Source organism: Leucoraja erinacea, chromosome 7 (genome assembly GCF_028641065.1).
Source record: "Leucoraja erinacea ecotype New England chromosome 7, Leri_hhj_1, whole genome shotgun sequence".
Lineage (NCBI taxonomy): Eukaryota > Metazoa > Chordata > Chondrichthyes > Rajiformes > Rajidae > Leucoraja > Leucoraja erinaceus.
Window position 1 is genome coordinate 31,125,039 of NC_073383.1, and position 21,617 is coordinate 31,146,655.

The 21,617-nt window shown below is 44.0% G+C and overlaps 1 protein-coding gene across 1 annotated transcript in view; it reads right to left on the reverse strand.

Moving 5' to 3' along the window:
- The window catches only part of LOC129698829 (adenylate cyclase type 10-like), a 79,385-nt gene that overhangs the window by 45,002 nt on the left and 12,766 nt on the right, over positions 1–21,617 (reverse strand). The window contains exons 10-18 of the mRNA XM_055638142.1: positions 21,094–21,170; positions 20,219–20,408; positions 18,584–18,639; positions 17,344–17,515; positions 14,722–14,914; positions 11,634–11,720; positions 9,948–10,228; positions 7,884–8,068; positions 6,592–6,735 (exon numbers count right to left, since the gene is read on the reverse strand). Coding sequence (XP_055494117.1) covers positions 6,592–6,735; positions 7,884–8,068; positions 9,948–10,228; positions 11,634–11,720; positions 14,722–14,914; positions 17,344–17,515; positions 18,584–18,639; positions 20,219–20,408; positions 21,094–21,170 — 1,385 coding nt within the window. The remainder of the gene's footprint in view (positions 1–6,591; positions 6,736–7,883; positions 8,069–9,947; positions 10,229–11,633; positions 11,721–14,721; positions 14,915–17,343; positions 17,516–18,583; positions 18,640–20,218; positions 20,409–21,093; positions 21,171–21,617) is intronic.

Here is a 21,617-nt window from a genome sequence, read left to right on the forward strand (position 1 = left end):
TGAACAGATCCACGGATGATGCGGTCTCCCAGGTTCTGCACACCGCTCTCTCCCACCTTGACAGTCAGAAGGGGGGCTATGTGAGGATGCTGTTCATTGACTTCAGCTCAGCTTTCAATACAATAGTCCCCAGAATGGCTGAGAAGCTGCTGGAACTGGGGCTGAACACTTCCCTGTGTGCCTGGGACCTGGACTTTCTCACCGCCAGGTGCCAAGTGGTCAAGATAGGGAGACATACCTCCAACCCCCCCTCACCCTGAACACAGGATCCCCTCAGGGTGGCGTCCTCAGCTCCCTACTGTACTCCCTATACACACATGACTGTGTGACCAGGATCAGCTCCAACTCCATTATCAAGTTTGCTGATGACACTGTGGTGGTGGGCCTGATCTCCGATAACGATGTGAGGGCCTACCGGGAGGAGGTGGCTGATCTGGCACGCTGGTGACAGGACAACAACCTCCTCTTGAATGTCACAAAAACTAAGGAGCTGATTGGGACTTTAGAAGGGCACAACATCCGAGGACATACACGCCACTGGAGATAAATGGGACTACTGTGGATAGGGTGAGCTGCTTTAAATACCTGGGAGTCAACATCACAGAGGATCTCACATGGACATCACATACTGCCGCACTGGTGAGTGCTGGGGAGACCTTAAACTAGAATGGTTGGGGCGAGGGACTCAAATAGAGAAAGCTAGTAGACAGAATGGGAGGCAGGAAGCAGAAAAGAGAAGCACTCGGACACAAGAGGAGAAAGAAAAAAAAGGAAATAAACAGAGAATAAGAGACGGGGGGTTTCTTAAATGTGCATATGTTAATGCTAGGAGCATTGTAAGAAAGGTGGATGAGCTTAGAGTCTGGATAGACACCTGGAAGTATGATGTTGTGGCGATCAGTGAAACATGGTTGCAGGAGGGCTGTGATTGGAAACTAAATATTCCAGGATTTTGTTGCTTCAGGTGTGATAGAAATGGAGGGGCAAGAGGTGGAGGTGTTGCATTGCTAGTCAGGGAAGATATTACAGCAGTGCTTTGGCAGGATAGATTAGAGGGCTCATCTAGGGAGGCTATTTGGGTGGAACTGAGAAGTGGGAAAGGTGTAGCAACATTTATAGGGCTGTATTATAGACCGCCAAATGGGGAACGAGAATTGGAAGAGCAAATATGTAAGGAGATAGCAGATATTAGTAGTAAGCACAAGGTAGTGATTGTGGGAGATTTCAACTTTCCACACATAGACTGGGAAACACATTCTGTAAATACGCTGGATGGTTTGGAGTTTGTAAAATGTGTGCAGGATAGTTTTTTGCAGCAATACATAGAGGTACCTACTAGAGGAGGGGCAGTGCTGGACCTCCTGTTAGGAAATGAGACGGGACAGGTGGCAGAGGTATGCGTTGGGGAACAGTTCGGGTCCAGTGATCACAATACCATTAGTTTCAATATAATTATGGAGAGGGTCAGAACTGGACCTAGGGTTGAGATTTTTGATTGGAGAAAGGCTAACTTTGATGAGATGTGAGATGATTTAAAAGGAGTGAACTGGGACATTTTGTTTTATGGGAAAGATGTAGAAGAGAAATGGAGGACATTTAAAGGGGAAATTTTAAGAGTACAGAATCTTTATGTTCCTGTTCGGTTGAAAGGAAACAGTAAAAATTGGAAAGAGCCCTGGTTTTCAAGGGAAATTGGACATCTTGTTCGGAAAAAGAGGGAGATCTACAATAATTATAGGCAGCATGAAGTAAATGAGGTGCTTGAGGAGTGTATGGAATGTAAAAAGAATCTTAAGAAAGAAATTAGAAAAGCTAAAAGAAGATATGAGGTTGCTTTGGCAAGTAAGGTGAAAGTAAATCCAAAGGGTTTCTACAGCTATATTAATAGCAAAAGGATAACGAGGGATAAAATTGGTCCATTGGAGAGTCAGAGTGGACAGCTATCTGCAGAGCCAAAAGAGATGGGGGAGATATTGAACAGTTTCTTTTCTTCGGTAATTACCAAGGAGAAGGATATTGGATTATGTGAGGTAAGGGAAACTAGTAGAGTAGCTATGGATACTATGAGGTTCAAAGTAAAAGAAGTACTGACACTTTTGAAAAATATAAATGTGGACAAGTCTCCAGGTCCGGACAGGATATTCCCTAGGACATTGAGGGAAGTTAGTGTAGAAATAGCCGGGGCTATGACAGAAATATTTCAAATGTCATTAGAAACGGGAAAAGTCCCCGAGGATTGGCGAACTGCGCATGTTGTTCCATTGTTTAAAAAGGGTTCTAAGAGTAAACCTAGCAATTATAGACCTGTTAGTTTGACTTCAGTGGTGGGCAAATAAATGGAAAAGATACTTAGAGATAATATATATAAGAATCTGGATAAACAGGGTCTGATTAGGAACAGTCAACATGGATTTGTGCCTGGAAGGTCATGTTTGACTAATCTTCTTGAATTTTTTGAAGAGGTTACTAGGGAAATTGACGAGGGTAAAGCAGTGGATGTTGTCTATATGGACTTTAGTAAGGCCTTTGACAAGGTTCCTCATGGAAGGTTGGTTAAGAAGGTTCAACTGTTGGGTATAAATGCAGGAATAGCAAGACGGATTCAACAGTGGCTGAATGGGAGAAGCCAGAGGGTAATGGTGGATGGCTGTTTATCGGGTTGGAGGCAGGTGACTAGTGAGGTGCCTCAAGGATCTGTGTTGGGTCCTTTGTTGTTTGTCATGTACATCAATGATCTGGATGAAGGTGTGGTAAATTGGATTACTAAGTATGCAGATGATACCAAGATAGGGGGTGTTGTGGATAATGAAGAGGATTTCCAAAGTCTACAGAGTGATTTAGGCCATTTGGAAAAATGGGCTGAAAGATGGCAGATGGAGTTTAATGCTGATAAATGTGAGGTGCTACACCTTGGTAGGACAAATCAAAATAGGACGTACATGGTAAATGGTAGGGAATTGAAGAATACAGTTGAACAGAGGGATCTGGGAATAACCGTGCATAGTTCCTTGAAGGTGGAATCTCATATAGATAGGGTGGTAAAGAAAGCTTTTGGTGTGCTAGCCTTTATAAATCAGAGCATTGAGTATAGAAGCTGGGATGTAATGTTAAAATTGTACAAGGCATTGGTGAGACCAAATCTGGAGTATGGTGTACAATTTTGGTCGCCCAATTATAGGAAGGATGTCAACAAAATAGAGAGAGTACAGAGGAGATTTACTAGAATGTTGCCTGGGTTGCAACAACTAAGTTACAGAGATAGGTTGAATAAGTTAGGTCTTTATTCTCTGGAGCGCAGAAAGTTAAGGGGGGACTTGATAGAGGTCTTTAAAATGATGAGAGGGATAGACAGAGTTGATGTGGACAAGCTTTTCCCTTTGAGAATAGGGAAGATTCAAACACAAGGACATGACTTCAGAATTAAGGGACAGAAGTTTAGGGGTAACATGAGGGGGAACTTCTTTACTCAGAGAGTGGTAGCAGTGTGGAATGAGCTTCCAGTGGAAGTGGTGGAGACAGGTTCATTGGTATCATTTAAAAATAAATTGGATAGGCATATGGATGAGAAGGGAATGGAGGGTTATGGTATGAGTGCAGGCAGGTGGGACTATGGGAAAAAAAGTTGTTCGGCATGGACTTGTAGGGCCGAGATGGCCTGTTTCCGTGCTGTAATTGTTATATGGTTATATGGTTATAAGCCAAGGCAGCACCTTTACCACCTCAGGCAGCTGAGGAATTTCAGAGTCTCTCTGAGGATCCTTCAGTGTTTCTACTCTGGGGCTGTAGAAAGCATCTTGTCCGGCAACATCACAATCTGGTTTGGGAACAGTTCTGCCCAGGACAGGAAGGCTCTGCAGAGAGAAATGCGTTCGGTCGTACGCACTATGGGAACTACACTCGGCCCCCCCCTACAGGAACTATACACCAGGAGGTACAGATCCAGAGCCAGCAACATTATGAGGGACCCCTACCACCCCAGCAATGGACTGTTCCAGCCACTACTGTCAGGAAAACGCCTCCACTGTCATGCTGTGAAAACAGAGAGGATGAGACGGAGTTTCTTCCCACAAGCCATCAGGACTGTAAACTCCTATCTCACCAGGGACTAATTTACTGTTCTAATTTACTGTTGTGTTGTGTCTTTTGTAAAAAAATATTTTCTAACATGTAAATACTGATTCTGTTCTATTCTGTTCTGTTGTTTTTGCACACTCCGCAGGCATTGCCACTTTCATTTCACTGCACATCTTGTATGTGCATGTGACAAATAAAGTTGACGACTTGACTTGACTTGACGCAACAAAAAAGCTTTGCACTGTACTTTGGTCCACGTGACAATAATAAACGAAATTAAACGAAATTTTTTTTTTTAAATGTTGTTATTGTACCTGACTCAACTATTCGAAGATAGACACAAAATGCTGGAGTAACTCAGTGCAAAAGGCAGCATCTCTGGAGAAAAGGAATGGGTGACGTTTCGGGTCGAGACCCTTCTTCAGATGGGCGTCACGCATTCCTTCTCACCAGAGATGCTGTCCCGCTGAGTTACTCCAGCATTTTGTGTCTATCTTCAGTTTGAACCAGCATCTGCAGTTCCTTCCTACACACATGACTCATTTGGAAGCTTGTTACTACTAACTCACCACCCTCTATGTTGCCCTGCAGGTTCCTATTAATTCTTTCCCATCTCACCCTAAACCTACATCCTCTGGTTCTTGACTCCCCACCCTTCATTTCTGTATTAATTGTAGCAAAATGGCACCATCATAATTTATAGGCAACACAGAAGGTTAATAGATCTTGGTATCATGCTGGGCTGAAGGGTCTGTTCCTGTGCTATACTGTTCTATGTTCCATGTAAGGCTAGCATTTTCAAACTAACATTTTAATTGATTGAAGATAGACACATAGTGCTGGATAAACTCAACGGGTCAGGCGGCATTTCTGGAGAGAAAGGATAGGTGGCATTTCAGATCGGGACCCTTCTTCAGACTCAATTGAATTGATTGAAACTTACAGCATGGAACCAGGCCTTTGGCCCACCCAGTCATCGGAAAGAAAGTACAGGAGTCTGAAAACCATGATCACCAGGTTCAAAAATAGTTTCTTCCCAACAACAATCAGGCTATTGAAGACAACACAAAACAAACTGATGAACTATGGACCGTTTTTGGTTGCACTAAGGACTTTGGCCATTTCTTTTCTCTCATATTAGACCATAGAACATGATGCCAAGACCATCTTTTATGTACCTTCATGTAATCCATATCCCTTCATTACCTGTATATCTATAAGCCTATTCAAAAATCTCTTAAATACCAGGCACTCACCGCCCTCTGCATAAAAAAGTTGCCCCACACATCACCTTTAAACGTTGCCCTTCTCACCTTAAAGCTAAGCCATCTAGTGTTGGATTTTTCCATCCTGGGCAAAAGGTTCTGACTGTCTAAACTATCTATGCCTCACATAATTTTATATACTTCTATCAAGTCGCCCCTTAACCTCCAGCGTTCCAGAGAAAACAATCCAAGTCTGCCCAAACGCTCCCTGTAGCTAACACCTCCTAAACCAGGCATAATTCTGGTAAACCTCCGCTGCAGCATTTCCAAAACCTCTACATCCTTCCTGTAAGGGGGCGACAAGAGCTGCACACAATACTCCAGATGCAGCCTAACCAAACTCCTGTAAAGTTATGGATTTTGATCCCCAGGATTCATCTGTAAAACAATGCTGTTAAGTGATATGCCATTAATTGTATACACCTCCTACCATTTGACCTTCCAAAGTGCAAGTATATATCTGTAAATTGTCCCTAGTGTGTAGGATAGTACGAATATACAGGGCGATCGCTGGTCAGTGCGGACTCGGTAGGGGCTTGGGCCATCACCCGTTCACACTAGTTCTATGTTATCTCACTTTCTCATCCACTGCCTACTCATAAGTGTCCATTTACAAAAGCCGATTAACCTACAAACCTGTATGTCTGAAACGTGAGAGGAAACTGGAGCACTCGGGGAAAACCCACGCGGTCACAGGGAGAATGTGCAAACTTTACACAGACAGCGCCCATAGTCAGGATTGAACCGGGGTCTCTGGTGCTGTGAGGCACCAACTCTACTGCTGCGCCACTGTGCTGGCCTTTTCCAATCAGCTTTAGCCCAACTCGTACATGCCGACTAAGATGCCCCATCTACAGAGACTCAGTGGGGCAGCGGTAGAGTTGCTGCCTTACTGACGGATTTGATCCTGACTACGGGTGCTCTCTGTATGGAGTTTGTAATTTCTCCCTGTGACCATGTAGGTTTTCTCCGGAATTTCTGGTTTCCTCTCACTCTCCAAAGGTGTACAGGTTTGTAGGCTAATTGGCTTGGTAAAATTGTAAATTGTCCCAAGTGCATGTAGGAAAGTGCTAGTGTGTGGGGATCGCTGGTCGGCGCAGACTCAGTGGGCCGAAGGGCCTGTTTCCGCACTATATCTCGAAACTAAACTCAATTAAATCTACACTTGTCCCATCTGCCCGCGTTTGGCCCATGGCCCTCCAAACCTTTCCTGTCCATGTACTCAAGAGATAGTTGTTCCTCACAGACTCACCTTTCAGTGTAAGTGGAATAGTGATTTCCTGTAGGTTCACGGTTTCTCCGATACTGCATATAAACTGTTGATTGTCGGCCTTTGCGTTCTGATCCAGCGCTATCACCTTTCGGCACTTTTGTGTCTCCACCCCCCCTGCTGCTCCTGCAAAACTTAAAAATTTGCCTTTAGAATGAGGAAATAAAACGTTGCAAAGATTCTGATGTTAAAATATGGAGTGTAAATACTAGAAGGTAACTATGTGCAGTCAATTTTATCACTGACTCATTACACAGGCCCTTCGGCCCAACTTAATTTATTACTGACCGATATATTTGAAATGAAGGATTACTTGAAATAAACAAAATTAATTTGGAGTCAAGAAGTCACAGCATGGAAACAGCCCCTACGGCCCAACTCGTTCATGCTGGCAAGAATGCTCCATCTACAGTATTCCCACCTGCCCATGTTTGGTCCATTTCCCTCTAAACCTTTCCTATCCATATACCTGTCCAAATGTGTTTTTGATGTTATTGTTGTACCTGCCTCCACCCACTATGTAAAAAAGTCACCACTCAGGTTCACATTAAATCTTTCCTCTCCTCACCTTGAAACTATGGTTCTTGTTTCCCCTACTCTGGCTAAAAGACTCTGAGCATTTCCCCTAAATATTTCCCTTATGATCTTATACACCTCTATAAGATCACCCCACAGCCTCTTGCGCTCAAATAAATAAAGTTGTAGCCTGCCCAGCCTCTCCCTATAGCTCAGGCCCTCGAGTCCTGGCAGTTGTGATGTTGCCAGGACTTGAATATCTGGGCTATCGGGAGAGGTTGGGCAGGTGTGAGGGGAAAGATTTAATAGGAACTCGAGCGGCAACATTTCAACATATGAAACAAGCTGCCAGAGGAGGTAGTTGAGGCAGGTACTATAACAACATTTATAAGCCATTTGGACAGGTACATGGTTAGGAAAGGTTCAGAGAGATACGTGTTAAACGCAGGCAACTGGATGGGCCACCTTGGTCAACATGAACAAGTTGGGCCGAATGACTCTATGACTATTATCTCCAACAGAAATTCCTGAAAATGCTTAAGAGCACAATAGAACATTTTTGAGCAACTTTAGTTTAGTTTGGTTTTGTTCAGTTCAGTTTGGTTTTGTTTGGTTTAGTTCAGTTTAGTTTATTTAGAAATACAGCATGCAAACAGGCCCTTCAGCACTCCAAGTCTACACTGACCATTGATAATCCATTCACACTAGTTCCATGTTATCCCACTTTCTTATCCACCCCCTCTGCTGGTTTGACTCACGGGGTTGTCCGAAGGTGGATTCACGCTGCATGAGCAACTTAGTTCTGGCATTAGACAGTACAATGTCACTCTCATCCTCATCCTCTTCCTCTAGGGGTTCCAACACGATGAGGTCACTGTAATACAGACTCCTGAGTATCTCTTCACAGTAGTAAGGCACTCCGTAACTACGTTCCATCAGCAACCTGTCACCCAGTGCAAAGGAAAACACCAACCTTACTTTTAGGTTTTATTTTTAGAGATACAAGTGCGGAAACAGGCCCTTCAGCCCACCGTGTCCACGCCGACCAGCGATCCACTGCGCACTAACACTATCCTACGCACTCGGAACAATTTACAATTTTACCTAAGTCAATTAGCCCACAAACCTGCATGTTTTTGGAGTGTGGGAGGAAACCAGAGCGCCTGGGGAAAACCCACGCATATCACAGGGAGAGTGTACAAACTCCGTACAGACAGTACCCATAGTCAGAATTGAACCCGGGTATTTGACGCTGTAAGGCAGGTACTGTAACGCTGTGCCACCGTGTCGCACTTACCGAAGGAATAGAATTAAATTTGCTACAGAGAGACACACAAGAGAGCAGATACTGGAATCTAGAGCAAAGCACAATGTGTCCTGGTATTTTTTAATAGATGCAGCATGGTAACAGGCAGCAAAGTGGCGCAGCGGTAGAGTTGCTGCCTTACAGCGCCAGAGACCCAGGTTCGATCCCGACTACAGGTGATGTCTGTACGGAATTTGTACGTATTCCCTGTGACTGCGTGGGTTTTCTCTGGGTGCTCCCACACTCCAAAGACGTGCAGGTTTGTAGGTTAATTGGCTTCTGTGGTGTAAATTGGCTAGTATGTAGGAATGTAGTATATAGTAATATATAAATTGTCTCTAGTATGTAGGAATGGAGTATATAGTAATGTACTGGATGATTGCTGGCCGCCATTGACTCGGTGTGCCAAAGGACCTGTTTCCATGCTGTATATAAAGTCTAAAGTGTAAAGTAAAGGCTCATCGGCCCACTGAGTCCACGCCGACCATCGATCTCCCATTCACACTATTTCTACATTATCCCACTTTCTCATCCACTCCCTACACAATTGGGTCAATTTACAGAGCCAATTATCCCACAAATCCCACATGTCTTTAGGATGTGGGTGGAAACCGGAGCACCTGGAGGAAACCCACGGTCACAGGGAGAACGTGCAAACTCCACATAGACAGTGCTGAGGGTCATGATTGAACCCAGTCCCCGTGCCACCCCTTACAGAGTCACATAACAAGGAAACAGGCCCTTCGGCCCAACTTATCCTTGCTGACCAACATGCCCATCTGTGCTAGGCCCATTTGCCTGTGTTTTGTCCATATCCTTCTAAACCTTTCCTCTCCTGCTGAAGGAACTCATCGGGACAGGCAGCATCTATAGATGGAATGGCCAGCTGATGTTTCAGGTCACGATCCTTCTTCAGACTTTAAAAGGTTGCAACACCGTTTATTACATTTGGTATTATAAAACAGGAGAAGGCGTGTTACATGTCTGACTAAATGTTCCACAGAGTCATAGATTCATAGACGAAGGAAACTGCCATTCTTTTCATAACTCAGTTTTATCTTACAAACTGTGAATTTAAAAAAAAGCTAGAATGTTCATATCTTTAACATACATTCATTATAGTTCTCTAGATAGATAGCCTTTTATTGTAATTCAGACCGAAGTCTGAACGAAATTGCAGCAGTCATACATATAATACCATACAATAAAACAACAATAAACACACATTAACATCCACCACGGTGAGTCCACCCAGCATCTCCTCACTGTGATGGAGGCAAAAGTCTTCGGTCGCAGTCTCTTCCCTCCTCTTCTCCCTCTGCGCTGGGTCGATACTCCCCCCCCCCCCCCCCCCCCGATGTTAAGAACAGGTAGGAAAATAGCAATGAATAAGATTAATCTTTTACAAGAATGTTTTAATGTATTACTTTATGTGGTCATCTGGTCACGTGTGTTACATTTTGGTTCACTTTCCAAAGAACGGCCTAATACAGGTCCTGTGGGGTTTTGTACTTACATTTCCAACTCTCGTGGGATACTAATCACGCCCAGGATCTGGCAGGCAAGTGGGCGGATTATACTTGGATCCAAGCCAGACAGCTTCACGTAAGATGTTCTCTGGCTCCTCATGACCATGATCGCGGCTTGGCACGGCGGCTTCTCCACTGTAAATGGTCGCAACGCCATCACCATAAACAGCGGGAGTGATGCACGCATCTGCAGGATAAGCTCCCATGAAGGCGTGTCAATATATTGGACTTGATCGATGACCAGCAACACCGTTTCACTTATAACGTTCTACAGGGAGCACGGCATGAATAGACAATTAGAGATACATCTGCTGGTCAATTATATTCAGTTGATCTACTTGCAAACAATCAGATCACAATTATTATAATGTAATTACTTTTCTAAATGGTCTTTCCAAATGCGTCTTGCACTAAATGGTATTCCTTTTATCCTGTATCAGTACATTGTGGACGGCTTGACTGTAAACGTATAGTCTTTCTGCTGACTGGATAACACACAAATGCTTTTCACCGTACCTCTTTACATGGACAAGATTAAACTAAACTACAACTAGAAAGTAGGCCAGGATACTATCCCATTCACTTCTATCCCAATTGAGGGCATTGGAGTTTGTCGCTGGAAGGGCATTGGAGTTTGTCGCTGGAACTGATGCGCTACAATGATGGGAACTACTGTATACTCTGCACTCTGTATCTTCCCCTTTGCCTCAACTACCTCCTCTGCCAGCCTCCTCTTCCATAAACCCACCACTCTCTGAGTGAAAGAATCTTATTCAAATCTTGCCCCTCTCACCGTAAACCTGTCTCCTCTGCCTCTTGATTCCTCTACCCTGGTAAAAGACTCTGTGTATTACCCTATTTATTCCCCTCATGATCTTAAACATCTCTGTAAGATCAACCCTCAGCCAAGGAATAAAATCCTGACCTGCCCAACCTCTCCTATAGCTTAGGCACACGAGTCCTGGCAACGTCCTCGTAAATATTCACTACATTCTTTCCAGCTTATAAGAAGGATACTAGTTGCAAATGTAAGTCTTTTCTATCATAAACGAGATTTCAAAGAACTGTCAGGAATTTAATAATTGATGCTTATGTATTGTGTCAGTATTGCTTTAATTTGACAAATATGGCTAAATATTACTCAAGCATTCGCTTAAGAGACTTTAAACTTTAGAGATACAGTGCGGAAACAAGCCCTTCAGCCCACTGAGTGCATGCTGACCAGCAATCACCCCATACACTAGCGCCATCCTACACACTAGGGCAATTTACAATTTACAGAAGCCAATTAACCTACAAACCTGTACGTCTTTGGAGTGTGGGAGGAAACCAAAGCACCCGGAGAAAACTCATGCGGTCACAGGGAATAAGTGCAAACTCTGTACAGGCAGCACCCGTTGTCAGGATCGAACCCGGGTCTCTGGTGCTGTGAGGCAGCGACTCTACTGCTGCACCACTGTGTCGCTCCAAATTAATTTTTTTGTTGATTCACCGGTTAAAATACTTAATGTCTTGAAGGTAAGGGCATGCCAGCAGAAATAATGATACCAACAAACACAGTTCTCCTAACAGGAAGTGAATTGCTCAGATAAACCAGGAAGTTGTTGTGCCTATTTGTTTAATTCTTGACCAGAAATGCATTGGCTTTTAAAATCTCATTAAACAATTGTTACCTGTTTGATTACAGAAATCACGTAATTTCGAAATGTCCTGTGCTTGGTTCTACTATCCATGAGAGATACTCTTTCAGAAATTGGAAACTGAGAAACAAAATTAAGATATTACACTATCCCATCCACCATTTTTTGTGTCCAAACATAAAACATGATTACAATTAGACATTTCACTATGGAAAGCATTTTTTTTGCTGGAGGAACAAGGAACTGCAGATGCTAGCTTGTTGAAAAAGACAGAGTCCAGGGGTAACCCAGCAGATCAAGCAGCATCTCTGGAGAACATGGACAAGTGACCTTTCAGGGTCTGGACCCTTCTTCAGACTGATTCTTCAGACTTCAAGAAGATTACAATCGAGCTGTCCACAGTGTACAGACACAGTATGAAGGGAATAATGTTTAGTGGGAGATAAAGTCCAGAAACATTTGATTAAATAGTACAGAAGATAGACACAAAGTGCTGGAGTAACTCAGCGGGTCAGGCGGCATCTCTGGAGGACACAGAGAGGTGGCCTTTCAGGTTGGTCCCGTTTCAGGCTGATTGTGGTTGGGGAGAGGAAAAAAAGATGGGAGAGAGGAGGGACAGGACAAAGCCTGGCATTAGGGTTAGGGTGGTGAATACAAATAAGGGAGGGAAGGTGGTTGACAGGCAGATGGTTGGACAAAGATTAGAGATATTGGAATTATGGTTGGGTCAGTCTGAAGAAGGGTCCTGAACTGAAACATCGCCTATCCATGTTCTCCATTGATGCTGCCTGACCCGCTAAGTTACTCCGGCACTGTGTGGCTTTTTATTGCTTTCCATCCTGACTGGTCCTGTGATGGAACTCGATGTTCAGACACAGAATTCTCAACCTCACCATTTTATCACGGCAGAAGAAACAGTCTAAACTACTGTTTAAAAGTTTAATTTTCTGACAATTAGTCTTTGTCTATCCTCTTTTCTTAATCAAAATAAACAATAATTGTTTGCTTAACTTAGTCTGGAACCTCATTAAAACAAACCAAATTGTCCATGTGGACCTTATCAAGTCATTCCATCCACTTGATCATTGGTACCTAGTTTAAATTTCCAACTAAGGTCTGTACTTGATCAAGAGTCACACAACACGGAAACAGGTCCTTCGGCCCAGTTAGTCCATGCTGACCATCTACACTAGTCACATTTGTCCCTGCTTGATCCATATCCCTCTAAACCTTTCCTATCCATGTACCTGCCCAAAGGTCTTTTAAATGTTGTTATAGTACCTGCTTCGACTACCTCTTCTGGCACCTCCTTCCATATACCCATCACCCTCTGAGTGAAAAAGTCACCCTATTAAACCATTCCCCGCTCACCTTTAACCTATGACCTCTAGCTCTTGAAGATAGACACAAAATGCTGGAGTAACTCAGCGGGGCAGGCAGGGTCTCTGGATAGAAAGAATGGATGGCGTTTTGGGTCGAGATCCTTCAGAATGAGTCGGGGAGAGGGAGATATAGAGATTTGGAAGGGTAAGATGTGAAAATGACAGATCAAAGGGGACGGAGCAAGGGAACTGTAGAATAGATCACTTAGCTGAGGGGAAGATGACACAAGGCATACATTTATTCAGGATGACAATAAACCTAGTCAGAGAACTCGGATGGGAGAGGGGTGGAAAGAGAGGGAAAGCAAGGGTAACTTGAAGTTAGAGAAGTCAATTATCATACCGTTGGGTTGTAAGCTGCCCAAGCGAAATACTAGTTCTTGATTCTACGCTGGAAAAAATGACTGTGCATTAATTCTATCTGTTCCCCTCATGATTTTATACACATCTCTAAGATCACCCTTCAGCATCCTGCGCTCCATTCTTAGCCTCCCCAAAATGTCCAATTGTCTAGCCTCCCAAACTATAATGTACTGCCCCTTCTAAAAATAACCAAATTGAGGTACAGCAGCAGATAGATAACTGTGATATGTGTACTAGATTTTACTGTGGAATGACTGATTGATTGAAAGGTACAGAACCTTATGCCCACCGAATCCATGCCGACCATCGATCACCCGCTCACACTAGTTCTATGTTATCCCACTTCCACATCCACTCCCTACACGCTAGGGACAATTTACAGAGGGCCATTGAACCTACAAACCCGCATGTCTTTGGGATGTGGGAGGAAACCTATGTGGTTCTCTAGGAGAACGTGCAAACGCCACACAGGTTCACAGAGAGAAGGTACAAACTCATGCACATGCAAGTAGCATCCGAGGTCATGATCGAACCCGGATCTCTGGTGCTGTAAGGCAGCGGCTCTACCCACTGTGCCACTGTGCCCGCCCATGGAGAAGAGATAGAAAGACTGCTTATCAACATTTCAAAAACATGCAACGTAGATATTGTCAAGTGGGAACAAGTTGTTCACGATAAGAAGATACATCATTAAAGTACTTCCCATAGTGAACCCATCACACAGCTGATAGTAACACAAATATCAAAGGAAAATGTTAGATTCTGCATTCATATGCAGGATTCACTGATTCATCTTTGTTTGTCTACTCCCGGCAAAAATATCGGTCTCACTGCTCTTCAAAGAAATCTACAAAACGTTTATTCTTTTGACAAAATAATATTCTTGCCTCTTTTCTACAACATGGATGAAAGAACTGGCAATTGATACAATGTACAGACCCTTCGGCTCACCGATTCCGCGCCAACTATCGATCACCTGTTCACACTTGTTCCATGTTATCCCACCTTCTCATCCACTCCCTAAACACTAGGGGGCAATTTTACAGAGGGCCAATTAACCTACAAACTCGCACGTCTTCCGGATGTGGGAGGAAACCGGAGCACCCGGAGGAAACCCACACTTTCACAGGGAGAACGTGCAAACTGCACACAGACAGCACCTGAGGTCAGGATCAAACCCAGGTCTCTGGCGCTGTGAGGCAGCAACCCTACCGCTACGCCACTGCGCCGCCCTTCTCCACAGATGCTGCCTGACCTGTAGAGTTCCTCCAGCACTCTTTGTTTTGCTCAAGATTCCAGCATCTGCAGTTTTCTTGTGTCTCTATGTTTTGACGTACAATTGTTCAATGTCCGCTCGCGATAGATTATTTTTGTACCTTCACAAAAAGTAGATCATTTAAGAGACATAAATCTTCCACCAAGTCTGGCTTTGTAATCTTGCCCAATAAAACTCTTTCTCGCTCCGCATAACTTTTACAGTGGTTCACCTGCAGTAGTAATGCCATCATGGTTTGAATAGTATAATAGGGCTCAGTAATGTCCATTTTCCCCAATTCATATGGTAACACCCTGTATCGGACACCAAACAGAATGAAATTAAAGGATCAATTCATTTCAGTCATAGAATCATACAGACCCTCAGCCCAACTCATCCATGCTGACCAAGATGCCCCATCCAATCTATTCAGATTTGCCTGATTTTAAAGGCTTTCCTATCCATGTATCTGTTCAAGTGTAGGGATTCCCCTACTCTGGGTAAAAGCTTTGCTCTATCTATTCTAATTCCCTCATGAATTTATCTATATTATTAAAAGTCTCATCTTGACCACTTACTGATTGCACTGTGCTTTGATTTTAGAAAAAACGCTACCACATATGGCTGTGATTCTTTGGCCATCTTACTCGGAATCCTCCTCCGCTGCGCAGGCCCCGAGGATTTTTCCCATCGATGAAAAATAAAAAACTTATTAGTGTTTAAAAAAATCTTGAGATTCTCTCTCCTATCAATCACCACCATGAAGGCCACACCCCTTCCAGTGGGAGGGGGAGGGACTATAAAACCCAGAAGTGTGGGCGTGGCTCAGTCCGTCTGCAAGATGGCGAGGAAGAGGTCACGTCTCTCTGTCTGAACTGGGAACCTAGGGAGTATGCAATGTACTTGAACAAATGATTTGTTAGCCCTTAATGAAAATGAAATGAGTTGTTTGGCCTGCCCTGTGCTTGAAAGTGCAATGGCAATGGAAATAAAGTGAAAATCAGCTGTTTGGCTTGAGCCTGCCCTGTGCTTGAAACTGCAATGGCAATGGAAGTGACATGAAAATGCAATGAGCTATTTGGCCTGTCCTGTGCTTGAAACTGCAATGCAATTGGAAATTAAATGAAGTGAGTTGTTTGGCCTACCTGAAACCATTAATTTCAGCCTTATTAGCTGAGAAACCAGTCCTTTTTGCCCAAAATGCCCGTATTAGCCCAGGTGAAGCATTTTGGCCCAAAAGACCCGTGCCAGGCCAGGAAAAGTCCAGAAAAAGTGCCTTTGACTGAGATTTCACAGATTTTTTTTAAAGAGCCCCCTTCAGCCCATCAGGCCTGTACTAGCCCAGGAGTCGCTTCGGCCCATCAGTAAGTATTCCCCCTGCAAGTATTAAACCTCACCCCAGTATTTTTATCCCTCCCTTTATTTGCTCCCTGTGAGATCCAGGCCAGGATAGTCTTTCCTTCTTCATTGCTGTGATCTGCAGAATAATATGAAAAATGTCTAAAATCGATTCTCCACCCTTTCCCCCTTCTCTCTCACAGAGTCTCTCACCTGTTTTGGGCAGAATTTCTGGCAGTTTCTGAGCTGCCAGCTGCCCCACCAGGCCTGAGTGACTGAGCCGTCAGCCTAAGAATTCATTCAGCCCACCATGTCCATACTAGCCCTCTGGAAATCAGTCCCTTCGGCACACAACAGCCATACTAACGCTCCAGAAAGCCCCCCACTGGCTAGCAATATTGGAATTGGTGGAGAGGTGGAATATTACGTTGGGGGACCAGCCCTCCTGTGTGAACATGGGACCCAACGGGTCCCACTTAGTCTAGTATACTTATATGAGTTCATCCCACAGCCTCCTGCACTCCAAGGAATAAAGTCCTAGCCTGCCCAACCTCTCCCTGTAGCTCAGGCCATCGAGTCCTGGCAACATCATCATATATCTACTCGGCACTCTTTCCAGCTTACTGACATCCTTCCTATAGCAAGGTAACCAAAACTGAACACAATACTCCAAGTCCAGCCTTACCAACACTGTACAACTGTTTTATTTGAAAGTGAGTATGGTTGCTACTTCTGCCACTTTCATGCAGATTGTTTGCCAACGTGTTGCAACTATGCCCTAGAAGTTTAATTAGTCCCGACACCTAGCTAAGTTTGGAGAGGTGGGGTTAGCTATCACAAGGGTGCCCTACCCATTCACAAATTCTTCTGAGAATTCGGTTCTTTAAAAAATAACTAACCTTTGCACAAAAGTGCAGAAAAGATTTACAATGATGTTGCCAGGACCTGAGCTATAGGGAGAGGTTGGGGAGGCTAGGATTTTATTCCTTGGAGTGCATGAGACTGAGGGGTGATCTTATAGAGGTGTATAAGATCATGAGAGGAATAGATAGAGTGAACTTGAGGACATAGGTTTCAGATGAGAAAGATTTAATAGGAACCTGAGGGTCAACTTTTTTCACTCAGAGGGTGGTAGGTATATGGATGAGCTGCCAGATGAGATAGTTGAGGCAGATACTATAACACCATTTAAAACACATGTGGGCAGGTACATGGATAGGAAATGTTTAGAGGGATATGGGCCAAATGGGAATAGTTTAGGTGGGGCATCTTGGTTGGCATGGATGAGTTGGGCCGAAGGGCCTGGTTCCGGCTATATGACTCTACGACTACAAATCAATTTTGTTTATTTGAAGTAATTCAAATGTATTGTTCGATAAGAAGTAATTGCTTTTGAGCCACTAACCTCACGTCGTCTGCTAGTGATGTACGGATGATTTCGGCGAGGAGTCGGCTTTTGCCATAGCCGACGGTTCCCTCATACATGATCACCTGGCAACAGTCCATGGATTGCTGGGCCTTTGCTACTACAAACTTTGTCATGGCCTTGTGGAAAATTCTCATCTCCTTCTCTCGGCCTTAAAGAAGAAAAGATTGAGGGGAATAGATTGGGTAGAGTCTCTTCATAAGTTCTAGAAGCAGAATTAGGCCATTCGGCCCATCAAGTCTACTCTGCCATTCAATCATGGCTGATCTATCTTTCCCTCTCAACCCCATTCTCCTGACTTCTCCCCATAACCCCTGGCACCTTTACTTATCAAGAATTTGTCAATCTCCACCTTAACAATAACGGCCTCCACGGCCATCTGTGGCAATAAGTTCCACAGATTTTACCCGGAGTAATGGAATAAATAAACAGGGGACATAGGATCAATGTGTAGGAAGGAACTGCAGATGTTGGTTTACACCAAAGATAGACACAAAATGCCGGAGTAACTCAATGGATCATGCAGCATCTCTGGACGAGATGGATAGGTGATTTTTCGAGTCTCTCAGACTTCTCTCAGACTTTCGAGTCTCTCAGATGTTCCTCAGACTGAGAGCTAGGGGAGAGGGAAAGTAGAAAATGCTCAGATCAAATCAGAGTTGGCACAATGACCAAGGAAAGATGGAGCCCACAATGATCCATTGTTGGCTGTGGAAGAGGTGACAATGAACGGGTATATGGATGTGAACGGTGTAACTGGCAAGATGACTAGGGTGGTGGAAGGTGGGAGGGAGAGGGTATGCAAGGGTTCAGCTGGCTTTTATGGCCAGCAGCAGCTTGCACTATGTAAAATTTCACCAAAATCTGGCATCCACTGCATATGGATTTAATGGGCTGTTCCTATGCATGGATTTTTTGGGGGGATTGTCATTATGCATGGCAATAATCATACTGATTTTTAGTTTAGTTTAGACTAAATTAAACTAAAGCTGAACTAAACTAAATTAAACTATAATCTAAAAACCCATGGATGATCGATGGACGGCTTGGACTCGATCAGTTGAATAAGGATCCCGATATGTCACCCATCTTTTTTCTCCAGAGATGCTGCCTGATCCGCTGAGTTTCGCCAGCACTTTGTGTCTATCTAACAGTGTGGCTGTGCCTGTGCTGTATCTCTAAACAAAAACAATAAGATACTTGGTTAACATGAACTCACCCAAAAGAGGATAATCTTCATCTTTTTCAACGGAGATTCGAGGTTTTCCAAGTATTCTAAGGAAAATATACGAGCCTAAAGTGATTTATTGTTGGTCTTATAACATAAGCAATTAATTATCTTTCAACTGATATTGTTAGTTGATCAAGATGCTCAAGCAAACCCTAAGCTCACCAGTGGGCTTGCACTATTAGTAATTATAATGAACACAATAATTAATTCATGCTATTGTAATGAGTTAATGATACACTATATTGAACGGAATAATTTTTTATAATGCAATAAAGCAAAAGTTGGAAGTACTCCACAGAGGAGGCAGCTCCAACGAAGAAAGAAATAGTTAAATAGAAATAGTTTTTAGTATTTAGTATTTAGAGATGCAGCGTGGAAATGTCTTCATCAGTCCACTGAGTCCTTGCCGACCAGCGATCACCCATACACTAGTTCTATCCTACTCACCAGGAGACAATTTACAGAAGCCAATTAACCTGCAAACCTGCAAGTCTTTGGGATGTGGGAGGAAACCGGAGCACCCGGGGAAAACCCACATGGTCACAGGGAGAAGGTACAAACTCCATACAGACAGCATCCATAGTCAGGATTGAACCTAGGTCTCTGGTGCTGTGAGGCAGAAACTCAACTGCTCTGCCACTGTGCTGCCAAGTTGCTGTCTAACTTGTTAAGTTTGTGTCCTCTCCTCAGGAGTAGTTGGATATTTTGAGAACTAAAATTGTGGAACAACAACTTTTTACTGCCTTTTATGAATATGTTGGGCAGGCTAGGACTGTATTCCTTGGAGCATAAGAAGATAAGGGGTGATCTTATTGATGTGTAGAAGATCATGAAAGGAATCAATAGAGCAAATGCACAGTCCTTTATCCAGAGTATGGGAATCAAAAACCATAGGACATGGATTTAATGTGAGCGGGGGGAAGATTTAATAGGAACCTGAGGGGCAACTTATTTCACACAAAGGGTGGTGGGTGTATGGAATGAGCAGCCAGAGGAGGTAGGTGAGGCAGGTGCTATAACAACTTTTACAAGGCCTTTGGATAGATACATGGATAGATAGGAAAGGATATGGGCTAAACACAGGTAGGTGGGACTAGTGTAGATGGGCCATGTTGGTCGGCATGGGCAGGTTGGGCCGAAGGGCTTTTTCCGTGCTGTATGTCTTTGAAATTTTGAGATCTGTTTGTATCCGTCTTAGAATTCACAATCCTACAGAGTTTATTGTTGTCAGTTCAGGGGTCATATGTTCATAAGTCATCGGAGCAGAATTAGGTGATTCAGTCCATAGAGTCTACTCCACCATTCGGCCATGGCTGATCAATTTCCCCTCTCAACCCCATTCCCCCCTTAATCCTTGACACCCTTACTAATCAAGACCCTATCAATCTCCACTTTAATAACACTCAATGACCTGTCCTCCACCTCTGTCTGAGGCAATGAATTAGATAGATTCATCACCCTCTGGCTAAAGAAATCCTTTGACATCTCCATTCGAAACGTGCATCCTTTTTATTTGAGGTTATGCCCTCTGGTCCTAGACTCTCCCACTCGTGGAAACATCTTCTCCACATCCACTCTCTCTAGGCCTTTCATCATTGTGTAAGCAGTCAAACGATGACTTACTTCTGATGTTTCTTGGACAGGTACTGGTAGATAGTGCCTGGGTTAGCTACGCCTTTCATAGCTCGCTTGGGAAGTTCAATGAAGTAGGAAGAAGGCATCTTGGCATGGTAGTGAGTCTCTTCATCACAGGAGACCATTCCTGGATAAGTCATCATCAAGCGTGCAGCCAGATTCACTTTCCGACCAATCACTTTTCAATGAGAAATGACATAAAAATTACTTCTTACAATTATCATTGCATACATTTAGTTTAGTTTTTAAGAAACAGGCCCTTCGGCCCACCGAGCCCACACCAACCAATGACCAGCCATTCACACGAGCACTGTCCGACACACAAGGTACAATTTACTGAAGCCAATGAACCTACAAACCTGCATGTCTCTGGAATGTGGGAGGAAACCGGAGCATCAAAGAAAACCCACAAGGTCACAGGGAGAACGTGCAAACTCTGTATAGACAGCACCCATAGTTAGGATCGATCCCGTGTCTCTGGCGCCATAGCAGTATGCAACAAAAGGATTTTGACTGTACCTCGGTAAACATGACAGTAATAAACTAAACAAACTAAATTAAATAAGTAAAACAAGAAATTGGCAACACAAAACCTGCTAAAATGCGTAGAACGAAACTGCAGATACTGGTTTATATCAAAGAGAGACACAAAGTGCTGGAGTAACTCAGCGGGCCAGGCAGCATCCCTGGAGATGAAGGGTTGGTGATGTTGGGGACGGGACCCTTCATCAGACGTCAGAAGGATCCTGACCCGAAACGTCACCCATCCTTTTAACGCTGAGTTACTCCAGCACTCTGTGCCTATCTCCGGACAACACCTGCTACCTTTGGCTAATATAACTTGATGAAAGGCGTCTGCTTACCTGTGTACTCATGGCGTAGAGGATGCCCAACGACTCCACAGAATAAAGGGCCACTGGCCACTCCGATTGAAGCTACACTGAAATATGGGAATGCATAGAGTCACAGAGATGCACAGCACAGAAACCAACCCCTGCGCCCACCATATCCACACTGGTGGGACCTATCTACCTGGGGGGGTCCCAGCATGGGACCGCTAAGAACAATGGGGGACCGGCGGGTTGGGGTGAGGTGGGTTGGGCGGGTTGGGGGGGTCCTATTGCCATGTGTGGCGACAGTTCAGTGCTTTTGTAACTTTGTTGGCGCCAGACGGGTGTCGACCCTTGTGTACTGTCTAGGTTGCATGAGCAGAAATCATGGGGGGGGAGGATGGAGGGCATGTCCCTTCCATGTTTTGAGAGGTGGGGGACAATCCCACCCCCACCATGTTTTATAATCCGGATTTTGAAATTTGGTGAAAAAATCTATTCACTCCTCTGCTTTCCGTGAGACAGTGGGGGTGTCACTGTTAAGCCATTGTTAAATG